The sequence below is a fragment of the Anthonomus grandis genome, chromosome 6 (genome assembly GCF_022605725.1).
Source record: "Anthonomus grandis grandis chromosome 6, icAntGran1.3, whole genome shotgun sequence".
In the NCBI taxonomy this organism is placed as follows: Eukaryota; Metazoa; Arthropoda; class Insecta; order Coleoptera; family Curculionidae; genus Anthonomus; species Anthonomus grandis.
Window position 1 is genome coordinate 25,317,671 of NC_065551.1, and position 16,313 is coordinate 25,333,983.

General features: G+C 30.5%; 1 protein-coding gene and 1 long non-coding RNA gene across 2 annotated transcripts; both read right to left on the minus strand.

The window, feature by feature from the left end:
- Window positions 1–369: 369 nt before the first annotated feature.
- LOC126737696 (tudor and KH domain-containing protein homolog) lies at window positions 370–10,227 on the minus strand. The gene is made up of 7 exons (XM_050442694.1): window positions 10,064–10,227; window positions 9,257–9,470; window positions 8,728–9,202; window positions 1,798–2,014; window positions 1,573–1,745; window positions 1,371–1,520; window positions 370–694 (listed from the first exon to the last, which is right to left on the minus strand). The coding sequence occupies exons 1-7, from the start codon at window positions 10,066–10,068 to the stop codon at window positions 537–539; spliced, it is 1,392 nt and encodes a 463-aa protein (XP_050298651.1). The 5' UTR covers window positions 10,069–10,227; the 3' UTR covers window positions 370–536.
- LOC126737698 (uncharacterized) lies at window positions 6,006–8,699 on the minus strand. The gene is made up of 3 exons (XR_007661083.1): window positions 8,087–8,699; window positions 7,206–7,376; window positions 6,006–6,378 (listed from the first exon to the last, which is right to left on the minus strand). It is a non-coding gene; the product is annotated as an uncharacterized LOC126737698 (long non-coding RNA).
- Window positions 10,228–16,313: the final 6,086 nt, after the last annotated feature.

The window sequence follows — 16,313 nt, forward strand, 5'->3', positions numbered from 1 at the left end:
TGGATTACCCTTTTTAAAGCAAAGTTAAACCGCCACTTTTCAACTATCCGGGACCTAAATAAAAACCAATTTTGCATTTACCATTTTATTTAACATACTTATTTCACAAATATATACATAAAAAAATAAAATACCCGATTGGTTTTTGAGAATCTTTAAAAAATTAACTTAGTCTAAGAAGATAAATTGTTTCTTTACAGGAAGTACATAGTTAAATAATAAGCTTTCTTTCCGTTTTCTTTTTTTACTTAAATGAATAACAAAAAAAGGGATATTCTCAATAATATCTTTAAATAAATTACTATTGTCTATTCCCCAATTTGCCTTTTTATTCATTTCCATTCAACCCATTTTTCCAAATAAAACCAATTATTTCGACAAAGAGTGAATTAACTTACTCTATAATATGTTCTCATGCCTGAACAACTTTGGGCTTATATGTTACAATATACATACAACCTAGTTGTTCTTACCACATGTTATCACGTTCACTGAAAAAAAGCTGCTAGATCTCATAGTTCGTTGGTTTTAGACAGCTAAGAGCTTCCTGATCTAACACTCAAGTTGCTCGTGCTCGTTGTCCGACTGTTCGATCTCAACTCGCAACCTCGTTTGAACACTGCGTGTCCTTCTTTTACCAATTCTTCCGCTATATCGATATCTTCGTTGTTTGAAACATTATACAGGTCAATACCTAGGGAACAAATGGAATATGGATAGCTTGAACTATAAATTTACTGATTTTTAAATTTTAGCGCCAGGTTGTAAGGGAAATTGAACTTAACAAACTGATTACTTTGTTGTAAATAGCGCGTACACCTCCTATTCTATTTTATCACCAATGCAAATCGTTCAACGTCCGGTCAAAAGGGCAATTCCATATTAGTCAATAATAGCTGCATAATACTCTGCACTCACTTTAGTTTGAAAATTTGTTAAAATTTACAATCACGAAGTTATTATAAACTAAAAGTAATTTGTGTTTACAGGTAAGTGTTTTTTTTTTATTAATCGTTTAATAAATCTAAATGTAGACCTTATTTAGTTAAAAGATTTTCAAATATTTTAAGGGCAAAACGAACTAATTTTTAAAATTAAAAAGACCAAATTTTTCTTTGAACTTTGATGTTTTTTTTTTACATTTTTAACTAGTTGTAAAAAATTATATAGTAAGGTAAATATATTAATGAATTTAAAAAGATCATGACATGAACAAGAAACACCTAAGACATTTACCGAGCTCTGACTGCTCAATTTAACTTTAATGCAAATATACAGAGTGCGAAAAATTATTTCAGGTCAGAGAGAAATATTCAAAAATTTGTTGCCCTAAAAAACACTGTGCTGTTTTATTGAAAAGAAAATATTACCTGGTACCGGAGATCCTTCCCTCCTAGCTCTGGTTTTCTCTTTAACCGCATAACCGTTTATTCGTGCGGACAATTTCTTCCATTGCGCTACCTGCGCTAACTCTTCAAACTTATCGATGGCTTCCTCTGTCCAAGATTCTCCAACTGGCTCTAAATTCAGTTGATTTAATAATTATTCCAATACCTTTAACAATACCCTTACCAACTCTAGCCAAAAAACTTTCAATAGCTTGAAAATGAAGCCTCAGTAAATCTGTCCTTAATTCATACAAATCTTTACATGCCACAGTATCTGTATCTCCATAATCAACATAATACAGCAGAGCCATTTTTTCTTCAGAATTAAAACTTGTTGACAATACTTCAGCTCTATACCTATTAAAAGAAAAACTTAAATAACCGAACGGATGTCGAACGTTAAACTCACCATTTATTATCGTATTTAAAAATAGCGGCCACCAAGTCTCCTTCGTTAACATCGTCGAGTGTATGTTGACTTCGGTTTTCCGGTTTGCCATAATATTCGGTCATTTCGTCTACCAAACAGTCCAGCTGGGTGGCTTTTGGTCCGACGATTTGAAGCCAAAATTTCGAAGGGCTTTCCATTGCTGAGACGTAAACTTCAAATTGACTGTCTTGTTGTCCTAGAAAATATGAATTATATAATTAGATTTAATTATATAGATAAATAGAGCGTTTTAATAATATTTTATATTAACCTTGATGTAATTAGGGCTTAGTCATACAATAAGTAAGTGAACATGTGCTGTAAACCCTAAATTAAGTTTATTCTTTCCTTCTTGATTAAGAAATTGTTAATAAAAAATATGCCATGACCATTTGATTTAAATTTATAAAAACTTAATCATACACAGCTACCTTCAAATTTTAAACATGTTTCCAAATTATATTTTCAAAGTATGCCTATATAAAAAATATAGGTATAAAAAATTTTTGATGACATCCAGATCACTACCCAAATGGGGAAGTAAAAGTCTGCTTCTATGTCATCTTCAGGGATCTGAAATGGGACGTACACGTAACACGACTTGCTAACAATATTCGGAGACTTATTCCGAGATTTTACACTCTAAGGCATATTTCAAGTAAAAAAATCTTATTAATGGTTTACAAGGCGAATCTTTAATAAAATATGGTATTCCTATCTGGGGTGGTCTGTATGACAATTCCCTCAAACAACTAAACGTAGTTCAGAACTATATTATTAAAGTTATCTTAAAGAAGAACAAAAGGTACTCCACATCTCTCTTGTATTCTGAAGATGTTCAAAATATTAGAACTGTGTATATTTATTCTGTGTGCCTACTTATTTATGCCAAGCCATCCTCTGCTGCAACAGTTAATCACTCCCATAGAACTAGAAATAACGTCAATAAACATCTTGTTACATCAAGCAGTACTTCTAATATTAATTTAAGATTCTTTAATTACCTAGCCCTAAGTTCTACAACTTGCTGCCTGTTAATATTAGGAACATACATAAAAAACATATTTTTAAGCAACAATGTTTACATTTTATAGTTGAAAATTTAAATTTGTTTCTGGTCCTACTGAAGTTGTATTTTTATACTAAATATATTTAAACTAGTTTTTTCTTCTCATTTAAACAATTACTGATTTTAGTTAAATTAGCTATTAATTTTAGAATGTTTAAATCTATATAGTGATTATAACTGCACATACAGATATTTATATTTTGGTGTAGTGTAGATATTAAGACAAATGTAATTAATTCTAGAATTACCTATGTAACATATTGTAAATTATGTCAGTAATATATTCATTCATGTTCTCATTATTCCAAAAAAAGATTAAATGATTTACTCATGGCAAAACTTGTTACAGTGGTACCTAATATTTTAGCTTTTTTTACTTTGAGTAGTTTATTTTGTAACTAATCATGTGTTGTATAGTTTTAGTAGTTCAAATAACAATGTTGTAGATTGTACTTTTACCTGTTGTTTCAAGTTTATTGTCTATTTTTAAAGATCCTGTGAGGTGTTCTATTAAAAATTCTAAAAGGCATAATTTTGAATTAAATAGAATTTTATTATTTACTATCTTAATTGAGGTATTCTTCATCCAACTTAATAAGTAAATTAACATGTGCTGTCTACCTTACATTTAGTTTCCACTTGATTATATTTTCTAACTTGTACATTTCTACTACTCACAAGGTACCTAGTGACTATTAAAATTAGTAAATAAGTTTCTGCAACACTATATAGTACTTATATTATAATATTCAGGAGTATAGCTTATTATATATTTTAATGATACATCTTGACCTTAACCTATATTTTGATTTTGTTTAATGAATTTCACAACTATGACTATACATTCATGTGCCACCATATATTTAGATTATTTTTAATTTCTAATTAATTATAAATTTTGTTATTTTGTATGGTTTCTATGTATTTTAAACTCAATTATCAAGTATCAGGTTCTGATATTTTAAAACTTTTTAAATTTAGCTATTAACTATTAATGTATGTTGATTTGCATAATACACCCAGATATTTTATCTTTTTATGTAAAAAAAATGTTCTGTAAAAAAAAGAATTTGTCCATGTATAATGTAAAATAATGTATTATAACAATTAGAAATTAGGAATCCCATACATATGAAAAAGAACCCTAAAATTTCACTATATAATATTGATGACTGTATAGTATGTACATAGGAAAAGCAAGTTTTACGAAGGTTCAGAGATTTTTTTTAAATTTTTGCATGCATCACCCCAGGTCTATTTAGAAATTATTCAATAAGTGATTTATTCTTGTTTAAATTTTCTCAGTTGAATAGTTTCACTAGTCATGAGGTGTCTATACAAACTGATTTGTAAAATTAGTAAATAATTTTATGCAACACTATCTATAGCATATTATAATATTGCAGAATATTTAGATACATTTGGACATTTTACAACTATGGCTTTTCCCATTTTTATATCAAATGAAACACATATTGATTAAGTTTTAATGTTTTGTCTCTGTATTTTAAACACAACTTATATGTCTCTTTCAAAGTCTTTGATTTCTGTTATTTAAGAATTAGGTACTCAGAAATTGATTAAGAGTGTGGTAGTTTTAAGAACACATGTACTCAAGATTTATATCATGTGTCATAACTCACTTTTCCATTCTATTCAATAAATCCCAGGAGTTTCAAAATAAAATGCTATGCAGGCCTAAAATGCTTAACTGGTATTAGATGAGTTAAAAAAAATCTCTATGTCTTAAGATAGTTAAAAAACTTTTGAGCTACAGTGTAAAGAAATTTGAATTTTAGATTATGTGTAAAATCACTATCAGCAACTTATTCTGAGGCTTGTATGATCAAACATATTGCTTGTATATTAATGATTTTGCAGGTACATAAGTACTAGCAATTGGTGAAGTTAAACTAAATCCAGTTTGACTGGTAAATTCTAACAATCTATTAAGCAATAAAACAAAAATATTTAAAAATAAATAATGAAAACCTTACAGTTATATAAATACCATAAAAAACAATAACTTGTTTAGATAATGTTTAACTAATCAGAGAAACCAAGGAACAATTAGGGGGTTAATAAAATGACAATAAGATAAGAGGCTTATGTACTTCATAAAGAAAACTTACTTGAAATTAGAGTTAATCTATAAAAAATTGATTGAGTGGACTTACCATAGACTTATAACCAAGGATAGACCAAACTACTCATTCATAAATCGCAATAAGTAGCGATCAGTCATGGAAATTTAGGAAAAGCGATAAACCATCGTTTGGCAACGTCGCACCGTCCGCGGCAGCGACTGCTGCTCTGATGTCGCCATGAAACACGCATGCCTCAATGTATCGATTTTTCATTTCGGTCATTTCGTTTCAACAGCCATAGGCGTAGTTAATTTTTTGTAATACTATTTTTTCTTTTCAATATATTATTTATTTTAATTGACTTTACATTTAATAAATCCTTAATTCTTATAAAATATCTTTATCAACTGATAAAATATTGTAAATATGATATACAACCGGATGTCATTTGGATTACTGAGACAATTTGAAAATTTGTCAACAAATTTATACCTATTACGTGTGGCAGATAAATGAAAAAGTGGTAAAATGAAAGTAGACACCCATTTTATATCATAATAACAATAATAATAAATTATTATTGCCATACGAAACGTACGGGCTGTTTTTGAAGCGGAAATTTTAAAAATTGCAAAGAAAGTAGGTCGGCAGCAGGTTGAAATTTAAAGGGCTTGTTTATTTTCGTGTTAAGATAGCATAAACAAATTGTGTCTCTACCGCTCAGTGTTTTAGAAATTGAAGCTTGAATTTACGCGAAAATTTTCATTTATTTTTTTTAAATCGGTATAAAATATTATTTAAAATTGTTAAAAACCGACAGCTTTGGCCGGTAACTTTGTTATGAATTTATTAATCAATTAATTAATTACATATTTTTAAAAAAAATGTTGTTTTTAAGACTCGAGGTATTAAGGTTCTCCATGGGATCAATACTTTTGTAATAATTATTTTTTCCACTATGAGCATTTTATAAGAGATTCTTTTTTCTTATAAAATGTTATGGGGTATGCAGTAAAAACGAAAACCAAAGATTTTCTAAAATAATATATAAATTTATTCGCATAAATAAATTCACAGTATTACTGTCATCACAGTATTAATCTGATACAATTAATTACTAAGTCTGCTTAGCGGCAGATTCAAGCCCATTTAGAAGAAAATACCCAACAGGCACTTTTCAAGAATCATTGATGGCTACCACCATAAACACCAGTGCCTCCTTAGCTTCAGGAAGGCTATCTCCGTCAACTGCCTTGGACTGTAATGTGGAATGATCAGCTGAAACACTAGTACAGGCCTCTGATTCAGCTTCAGAGGCAGTAGCTGTCCTTGAAGATGTAGGTGATGATCTCTGTATCATTTCTGAAGGGCCAGGTATGCAGGATAAAAATTTGAGATGATAAGCTGAAAAAGTTTTACTTATAAATCTACAGCAATTGTAGGTACTAATATACAAAACGTGACATAAAAATTATATTGTACATATTATTGATAAAAATATGTACTATTAAGGTTTTTTCTTCCATTAAAGTAGGCTATACAGGGTGTCTTAAAGGCCATGTGCCACTATTGCTATCTCGGAAACTATAAAAGATATATGAGGGCGGTTAAATTAGAAAAAGGTTGCCAATTTTGATGCTCACTCCAAATTTTTTACATTATTGCAAAATTCATGTTAGTTTCTAAATAATAATCTAACGAAATCTAATGAAACACTGTAAAAGGATTTGGAATGAGCATCAAAATTGGGAACTTTTTTCTAATTTTCCATTAAATAAATAAGACAATGCAAGTCCGACAAGGTGGTTTCGTGGAACATGGTATTTAAGACACCCTGTATATATTTTGTTTTTTTTTTAGGATCTAAAGATTAGAGGGGAAAGATAAAGACTAAGAAATTTAATTAGTCATTATTATAGTTCAAATTTCAAGAACTGTTAATAAGATTTTTTTTTAATAAAAATAGTAATGACTGATTTTCATTAAGAATTACTTAAGGAATTATTAAATAGACCCATATCGATTTTTATTATTGTAAAATGCAGGTTGTTTGAAGAAGAAAATTGTAAAAATCAAATCTATATACTATACATACATATGTATATTTCAAAATGTCATGAGACTTGAAATTCCAATATTTTCTTGGTAAGTTTAGGTAAGTTTTTTTAAATTTTTTAAAGAATATAGCAAATATTTTAAAATAAGCAGAAAATAATTAACAAAATTCTTACCTAGTCGAGGAACTATCATAAAGAGATCCCACTAACTTTGGAAGGGAACCTGGCTTAAGACATTTTTTGTCATCTCGACTCTGAAAAAAGTCAGATGACTTAAAATGTTCAGAGCAAATCAGTGCAGATTTTGGTAATTGGTTTATTCAGTTGATTGGTTCAGATGGAAATCTAAAAAATTAAAATCTAGTATTTATAAAGTACTTTAGGGGGTAAGTAATAAAATAACATTATTACTAGTCTAGAATTAAATAGATATTTTTAACGAAAGATTTAGGTACCTAATATTTGGTTCATGCAAACAAAATGAAAAAAAGTGACAAGTGTTTTTATTTTTATGAGTTCATGCAGGAAAATAAAATACCTACTTACTCTTACTAAACATTCAAAGCATGATAAATTTTCATTACTTGTTTGGGATTATTACAACAAAAAAACAAAACAAACAACTTATTTTCAAGAAAAAATATCAAAAAATAAATTTGAAAAAAGCAATCACTTAAAAAAAGTTTATTTTACTATGGGCAAATGCAAATCCGAGGCAAATCAAATTGATTTTAGTATAAAAAGTTGACCAATCCTTATTTTATATAATGAGATAATGTTATTTTGCCTAGCATGTACTGTGCATAAAAAAACAAAACATACCGTGAACTTTTTTATTTAATTTCTTAATTTATGTTATTATACCTACCTAAAAGTTATATTATTTTATTTCGTGAATGAACTCACAAAATACAATATATAATATTATAAAATACACTACTTTATTGTGATGAAATGAAAACGACATTATTTTATGGTATGGTTTACTATCATTTCGTGGCGTAGCGCCGCCACTGATACTCAAAATCATGCTTGACGTAAATATTCTTGCTTACCTATGAAAATATACATTTTCCGACGTAGTACTCGTTCTTTGGCACACGTGACACTTTTTAGTCAGGGTATTAAGTCTTAATAGTCCAAAACAACACAAAAAACGTTAAAAACAATCAAATAATCACAAAAAAAACGACTATAAAGCTCGAGATCTCTGTTAGGCAACAGCGCAAACGAAAAATGAATGAAATAGTAAAAATGAATTTACGTCGTAAACAGATGAGTTGCCACTTTCGTCACCAGGTCAGTTTGTTTCGGAAATTCCGTTGTTTTGGGTGCGGTCGTATAAAACTGGTATTTTATTGTATTTCTAGGTATTTAGGTACCTGAGGAACAAATTTTGCATGACACGAATATTTTCATTTTGATATGGGGACTTGTTACAGTAAATAGTGTGATAATTTGTGGATTATTGGCAATTAAATAGAAAAATAATACATTTTCCGGCGAAACATCTTTTCAACTTGGCATCATGGCCTTAATATCTATATGGTGTATGATTTCGTTTAATGTAAACATGCTGGGTCTATCCTTGGTTATAAGTCTATGGGACTTACCTTTTAGATTTTAATAAGAAAAAAGTTGTAAGTGCATTATACACTTTAACAACTGTTTTATTAATATACAGTATGATAAATACCTGGAATAGGTGACATCCTCTCGCATTTTGGACTTTCAATCTTTTTAACCATTTCAGGAGACTTGGTTGGATGCCTTGGCTCCCGCTTTGCCAAACTTTCTTCAATAATTTGCTGACTATTTTGGCACTGTTCTACCACCTCTTCCACTAAAGACCTTGCAACATTTATTTGTTCCCTTGTGCCCTTAATAGTGATCCTCTGAGAATTTAACCCTTTCTCATCATTCACCACTGTCAACTTGGCGCCTGATAAACTTCGGATTTCATTGATTTTTGTGCCACCTCTCCCAATAATTTGCTTTATAAATCCAGATGGAACCCATAGATCATCTGATTCTAAAATGGGCTGATTTGCTATGAAGTCCTGTATTAAATGAAAAGCAATATTACAACAGTCTACTGATCCCTTAATAACACAGATTTTATCACTGCTGTTTTCTTTCTCTTTAAAATGTATCCTAGTATTTGATTGCTCCTGAAAAAGATTGTTATGTAAAATCTTAATTTCAATAATTCTCATGCAACTCACTTGTAATTGCTTGATATTAGTTCCATTTCTGCCAATAAGGCTTCTAACAACATCTTTAGGAATTTTAATCTCCATGGTCTTAAATTTGGAGGTAGTGACATAGTTGTTATAAAGCTCATCATCATTGTCTTTTTTTAATAAAAGGTACAATAAATAGCTTGACAATCCAAAGGCCGAAAGCCCAAATAGGATTGTGATTGACTTTGTTATAGTTCTGGAAATATTATTTTGTTACAGTGCCACTACAGTAAATGAAAACATAATAATAGTTTTCTCATAAAGATGAAAGGTGATAATATTTATATTGACCTTCAAAGCAGTTTGTTCTTGTTGAAAATTGCAAGAATTAGCATAACATTTACTGGAGCGAGAATAATACAATGTAAATAATATCTTAAGCTGCTATTTGAAAAACTATCAAATGATAATGGATATAACTGTAGATGCATTATATATTTAATTACTAAGAACTAACAACTTCCTACTAATGAATAAGTTGAGGAATAAAAAGTGTTTAGATGTAAATTAAGTATGCTGGCAGTCTCAGGTTTTATATTGAAAAAATAAATAAAGGTGATGTCATAGACCACAAACAACTAATTTTAATTCATAGTTTACATAACGTTATATGCCGAAACTCTAAGCTAGAACTAATAACTTCTTTGAAGTTATATATTATTTTGGTTGATTTTTGTAAATTAGAAAAAAGAAATGTCTTACCAGAAACTATAAACCGAAAAAAATTCAGAGGTTATGTTTTTAAAGTACAGAAACGGTCAATAGTCAGTAATAAACAACAACACTTACCTCATTATGTAATTTTAATAATTTAAAAGTAAAATTTACACCGTAAGTGATTTGATGGGGTAAAAATAGAATAAATTTTAAATTCAACTTTTATTTTTGGATTTTGAATGCATTTGATTTGACGTTAAAATGACAGGTGAGAGAGGAGAATTGACAGATGAAAAAAAGACATTGACGTAAGCACTTTCAATGGCAACAAGTTTCGAGCATTCGACGGCAACATGAATAAGCTACGTTTCCATTTCAATAACTTGGATTAATTTTGAGAGGAGGAAATTGTTAATAGCGTGCAATAAAGCCCAAGCTTCTTTAATTTATATGTCGACGCTTCCAGCTTTATAAAGTCATACTCTATCGTCACCTCATAACTTTTCACATATTTAAAGAAAAAACAAAAGTGCAAAAATTAATAACCATCAAGAACCACCAGGATCGTACTGTTGAGAATAAGTGGTTTAAAAATTTAACTATTACGTGATTCCAAAGAATACAAAAAACATTATTTAAATAAAAGTCTCTTAGTGAAAAGTTCAATTTATCTTATGATAACACAAACATAGAAAAATCAGATTAGTTATTAATATTGTGTAAAAATATACGCATTCTAAAAAAATTTCTAGAACAATAATAACATTCTTTATAAAAGCCCATAAAGGCAATGTAATGGTGGCTTTTTCTGGGGAGGACTATTAAGAAAATAAAACCACTCTCTCTGATATGAACCACCTATGAAGTTTTAAATGACAATTAGAAAATCCTGCAATAACGATAAAAAATAAACCAAATAAAATTCTAGATAACTTGGACAAAAATAATCCCTCTAATGCTACGCCCGTTTAAAAAATTGAGTCAATTATATACAATTATTTTGTAATTGTAAGGTAGGATAGGAAATTATACCTGTATGATGTGCCTCATTTAGTTAAGGGAATGAAAAATTACCTTTCAACCAAATTTTTATCTTTTACTAAAATGCTAAAAACAGAGGCAATATAGCAGAAGAAAAACTTATTTTGGCAAATGATGGCACTTATAAAGGTGCTATTTACTTTATAAAATATTGATCACTTACTTTTATCTGTTGTAATTTCTTGTTTCTTATTCGCTTTTAAGTTTATGTTATTGTGATGATTTACTGTATCTGTTTGTTCTTATTATTATTAGGAATTTAAAATGGAGGATTGGGATTTTTTATTAGCATAAGATAATTAGGAAGAGCATATATTATAAGCCGAAGAAGTATTATTAAGCATTATATATATATGACTCTATTATGCTCAACTGTATGTTTATGTACAATTTTTCATAAATATTGATACTGTATGCTCCTTAAATATTGACAAAGCACTTAGCTAGTGCACCTTTCCCTTGAAAATTTGACTAAGCATCTACACAATGTGCCTAAACCCTTAAAATATTGACTAATCACGTAACCAGTCTGTTTTAACCCTGAAAACTTGATCAGAGGAATGGGGTTTAGTGAGTCGGGACATGGTCAACTCCAACCCCACACTACCCTGGACGTTTAACAGGAATCACCACTATCCAACGTCCAGAGTGTCTGTTTGCAGATTTCCCAAACCTCTTTAAAAAAAACCTAATAGGCCAAAGGATATTATGAAGTTTTTCTCTATTACAAGTCTTGAAGAACTGAAAAAAATTTACTATCAGAAAGAAAAAATTGCTGTTGTTACTTAGGATTATGCAATTACATTGTAATTTTTTATTTTTTTTTGTAGCTTTTATGCTAAATAAATATACATTATTATTATTGTATCTTAATAAGAAAGTAAGAAAAAGGATACCAAGCTTTTGGCAAAGACCGAATCACCCAGAAGCTGTTCCTCATCTGTGGCTTTTCTTTCATCTTCTTCACTTGTAACCCTGGACAAGAGATCTTAAACAGGTTCCAGCTTTCCAGGTCAGAAAGCACCGGGAATCTGCAGTAGGCAGGAAAAAACACTCAAAAATTGGCTCTAATTCAAAAAATTATTGACCAGAAAATCCTTTGGGAGAGGAAAATTTGTTAAATTTACTGTAAAATTGTTTCCAGAACTAAAAAGGCAAAAATAAAAAAATCGGTTTTTAGCCCAAAATTCACAGGGGATAACGCAGGGAAATTCTCTAAAAAATGGTTTGTGATATATTCTTTTGGAAAACCTATAAAGATGAGAGAAAAATCGTTCGATTAAAATTTTCTGGGCCTGAGAGGAACTATAATTTGCAATATATTTCACAATTGATCTATGGCCATTTTCGAGAAAATTAACGAAAACCCATTTTCATTATTTTTTTCAGGAACTATGAGGAAAGTTGGTGTTTTTGCTATAGGGTTGGATTCTATGTAAATATGCCTAAAGAAAAGGTAGAATCCTTTTTTACCCTAAATTGCATATTAAAGTGGCTATGGGCGATTCTTTAAAAACAGCTCAAATTTGGAGCTCAAAAACTTCGAAGTATCAAAATTTTCAAAGAATAAGAAAACAAAATTACAAAGAGGTAGAGCATTAAATTATCATCAAAAATAATGGCACAAAAAATTTTTGAAAATTTAAATTACTCAAAAAACGGCTGTAACTCAAAAAAATTTCTTGGATTAAATGGGCTGAGGGGGAAAAATTAGTTAAAATTGCTATAATTAGGTTTTCTGAACCAAAAAACCAAATTTAAAAAAATTAATTTTTGGATCGAAATTTCCAGGATATATCCCTCCAGGAAAATTGTTTTAATTTTTTTTTGGAAAATTGATGAGACTGAGACAACTATTGTTTTAATAAAAGTTGTTGTGTCTGAGAAGAACTATAATTTGCAAAATATTTCACAAATTGTGTCTATGACCATTTTCGAGAAAATTCACGAAAACCGATTTTCATTATTTCCTAACTTTCTCTGGAGCTGTGGTGAAAATTGCTAATTTTAGTATTGTATTTTATTTTATGTGTGTGCCTAAAAAAAACTAGAATACCTTTTCGCCCTAAATTACATATTTCAGGAGTTATAGACGATTCTTTCGAAACAGCCCAAATTTCCACCTCAAAAAATTCAAATTAAGAAACAATATTATTATAAGATTCCTCAAATACTAGCTCAAACTCAAAAACTTGTTAAATAGGAAATGCTTCAAGAAAATGAAAAAAGAAAATTACTGAAAAAGTGTCGGTGAAACCGCGTGGAAAGAGTTGAAGGTTTTTCATTCAACGTTGAACTTGTCAGACATTATTTCCAGGGAGTGGCAGAGGATGCACTCAATAAGCTAGAGATTGATGCAGTATTTATCAGTTTCAGTGTATGGAAAATATTTTTTTAAGGATACCACATAATTTTTCAGTTATTATTGAAAGTGTACGACTATACATAAACACAAAAATGTCCTAAACATTCTGAAGTAATCCAGAAATCCTCGAAGATGATCCATAAAGCAAAGTAGTACAGGACACCCTGGAGCAGCCCAATTTATCATCCATGACCGATTGCGGGAGGAATCTATGCAATATGTTAAGGAAAATAGCACAAGAACAGATGAATTATTGAATAAGTCCCAAAAGGGAGGGGTTTCTTTGAATTGATCCGTTTCTGTTCCTGATGTTTAAAAAAAGGAATTTCCTTCAGGCTTTATATTATTTTTTTTATTTATATATTAAAATTAAAGCGGAGTAGTAAAGTGTCGTCTTATTCCAGGCATTTTAAGTTTTTTTTTTTGGTACCTTTTATTGAAATAGATGTATTTAATAGTCAACAAATATGACTCAATATATTTCTATTATTGGAGAGGTTTATGATGTTTATATTTAGTTTAAGCCAATATCCACATCGTCATCTTTCTTTATGAAAACAGAAAGCAACTGTAATATAAATGCGTTTGTATAATAACTGACGTAGTGTTTTTACTAATACAAAGACCGATTCATTAGGTCCGTATTAGTCTGTATTAAAAGGGATATATTTAATATTCATTCCTTTTTCGACTTTTGCTTCATTCGCTGCTTAAGTAATAAAAATAAAAGAATAGGTATTATAATTTGTGTTTTTGTTCTACCCATATTCTTAATACCTTTTCTCCCTGAATGAAATTTAAACCAAAAAAAAAGGAATAATTTTTCGTTGCATATACACGCCATCCGAGTGACGTGTATCGGAATGCCGTAGATAGATATACGAACAAATTCGAGGATGTAAAAGTTAGAGGTGGTCGTATTCGTATATATCTCATTATACTGTCGACTCATACGAATCATAAAAAAAAAACCTTTTCGTATTCGTATCGCACAGAGCAGTCCTAGTTCTACTGACTACTAGTACGTCTAGGTTGTATTCGCAATCGCAATTCGTATGTATCGTATCCGTATTAATATACGAGGGTGAATCAAATATGAACCGGACTTTTCTGTTTAGCGCGCCATAGGTGAAGCGAGTGGCGCGACGTCCTGATATATGCTAGATAGGGATGTCAAGAGGAGGGGAGTCAGTCGGTTTGGCGCACCGGAGTAGATGAGCTGTTAGTAGCATCATGTCTGAACAAGAGGTACACACGTCTGTTGCGCAACGCGTTATTATAAAATTTTTGTCGCGTGAGGGCGTAAAACCTTCCGAAATTTTGCGTCGACTAACTGCACAGTTCGGTAATGAAACCTTATCAAGGACTCAAGTCTACGACTGGCACAAAAAATTTTCCGATGGCCGAGAGGTAGTGGAAAACGAGAGCCATGCACGCCGACCCAGGACAAGCATCAATGAGGCGAACATTCGTGCGATCCGTGAGCTGATTGAAGGTGACCGCCGCCTTACATTGTGGGAAATTGCTGCACACGTCGAAATATCATACGGAAGTGCTCAATCAATCATTTCAGAAAATTTGGGTTACCGCAAAGTGTGTGCAAGATGGGTTCCTCGCCTTTTGACGGAAGATCAGAAAGCAAACCGTCTTGCCGTGTGTGAAAGGCTTTTGGCACGATTTGAACACCCGCCTTACAGTCCCGATTTGTCACCATGTGACTACCACATGTTTGGGCCACTAAAAGAAGAATTGGGAGGTTATCACTTTGACGACGACGAAGGTGTGGAAACGTTTGTGCGCAATTGGTTACTGACACGACCAGCTTCATTCTTTGATGAAGGAATTAAAAAACTTCCGATCCGGTGGGAAAAATGCGTAAATAAGAGAGGAGATTATGTAGAAAAATAACATGTGTTCAAACTTTTATTTACTGTACCAATAAAATTACTAAAACCAAAGTCCGGTTCATATTTGATTCACCCTCGTATAATATGTATTTTGTGTTGTATTTAGTACAATACGCCGAATGTGACTAATGTGAGAAAACATCCGAATCCTCCAAATCTATAATATCCTCTTCCATACCACTATACATATTTTCATTTATTTTTTAAAAAAGTCTTCATAGTAGCGTCAGAGAATTTACTACGAGGAGGTTGCGGCCCCCCGCAGCAAGCGGATCGTAATCATAAGATCATATCCCATAATCATCACTCGCTACAGTGGATCAGTTAAGACCCTACTGAAGACATTTTGGCACCCCAACAAGTTAATTTTTAAATTTAACTCACGGTTTTTCCAAGGTAAATTTTTAATCCTATCGACATCATGTGTGTTCGATTCAAACTCTATATTATCGTTTTTTTTTCTTGGAAAAATAGAAAACTAGAAAACTGTAATTTTGACATCTTTTAGAACTCTCGCGAGATGGCGCCAGTTGATGTACAGTGTTGCCAATATGTACAATTATATGTAGTATATAAATACTCTTAGACGAGATAAAAAGTATATATAAATACTCTTTATATATATACTTTTAAAAATTATATTTATATATATAATATACTACTATAATATAAAATTACCCTTTATATGTAGTATATAAATACTCTTAGACGAGATAAAAAAACTCTTTTTATCTAATATCTCGTCTAAATAAATACTTGTATTTCTAGCTATAATTTGTATTAGTCAGTAGCAAGTAGTCTTGTCCTCTAGGCAGTGTTGTTAACAGAAGAATAAAAGCCAATATACGCAGAAATCATAGATCTTTAAATTCCGAAATATGTATTTCAAAAATTGAGTTTATCTTATGCATACGTTCTTTATAAACTTTCTAGTTTCTAACAGAGTCTAAATGTTTTGATCATTTGAAGGAACATTCATGGAATGTTAAATATATTCTCAGAATAGACCAGAAATATTTCAGTGGTCTTTTGAACACACCATAATCCTAAATTCTCGCTCACATATAAA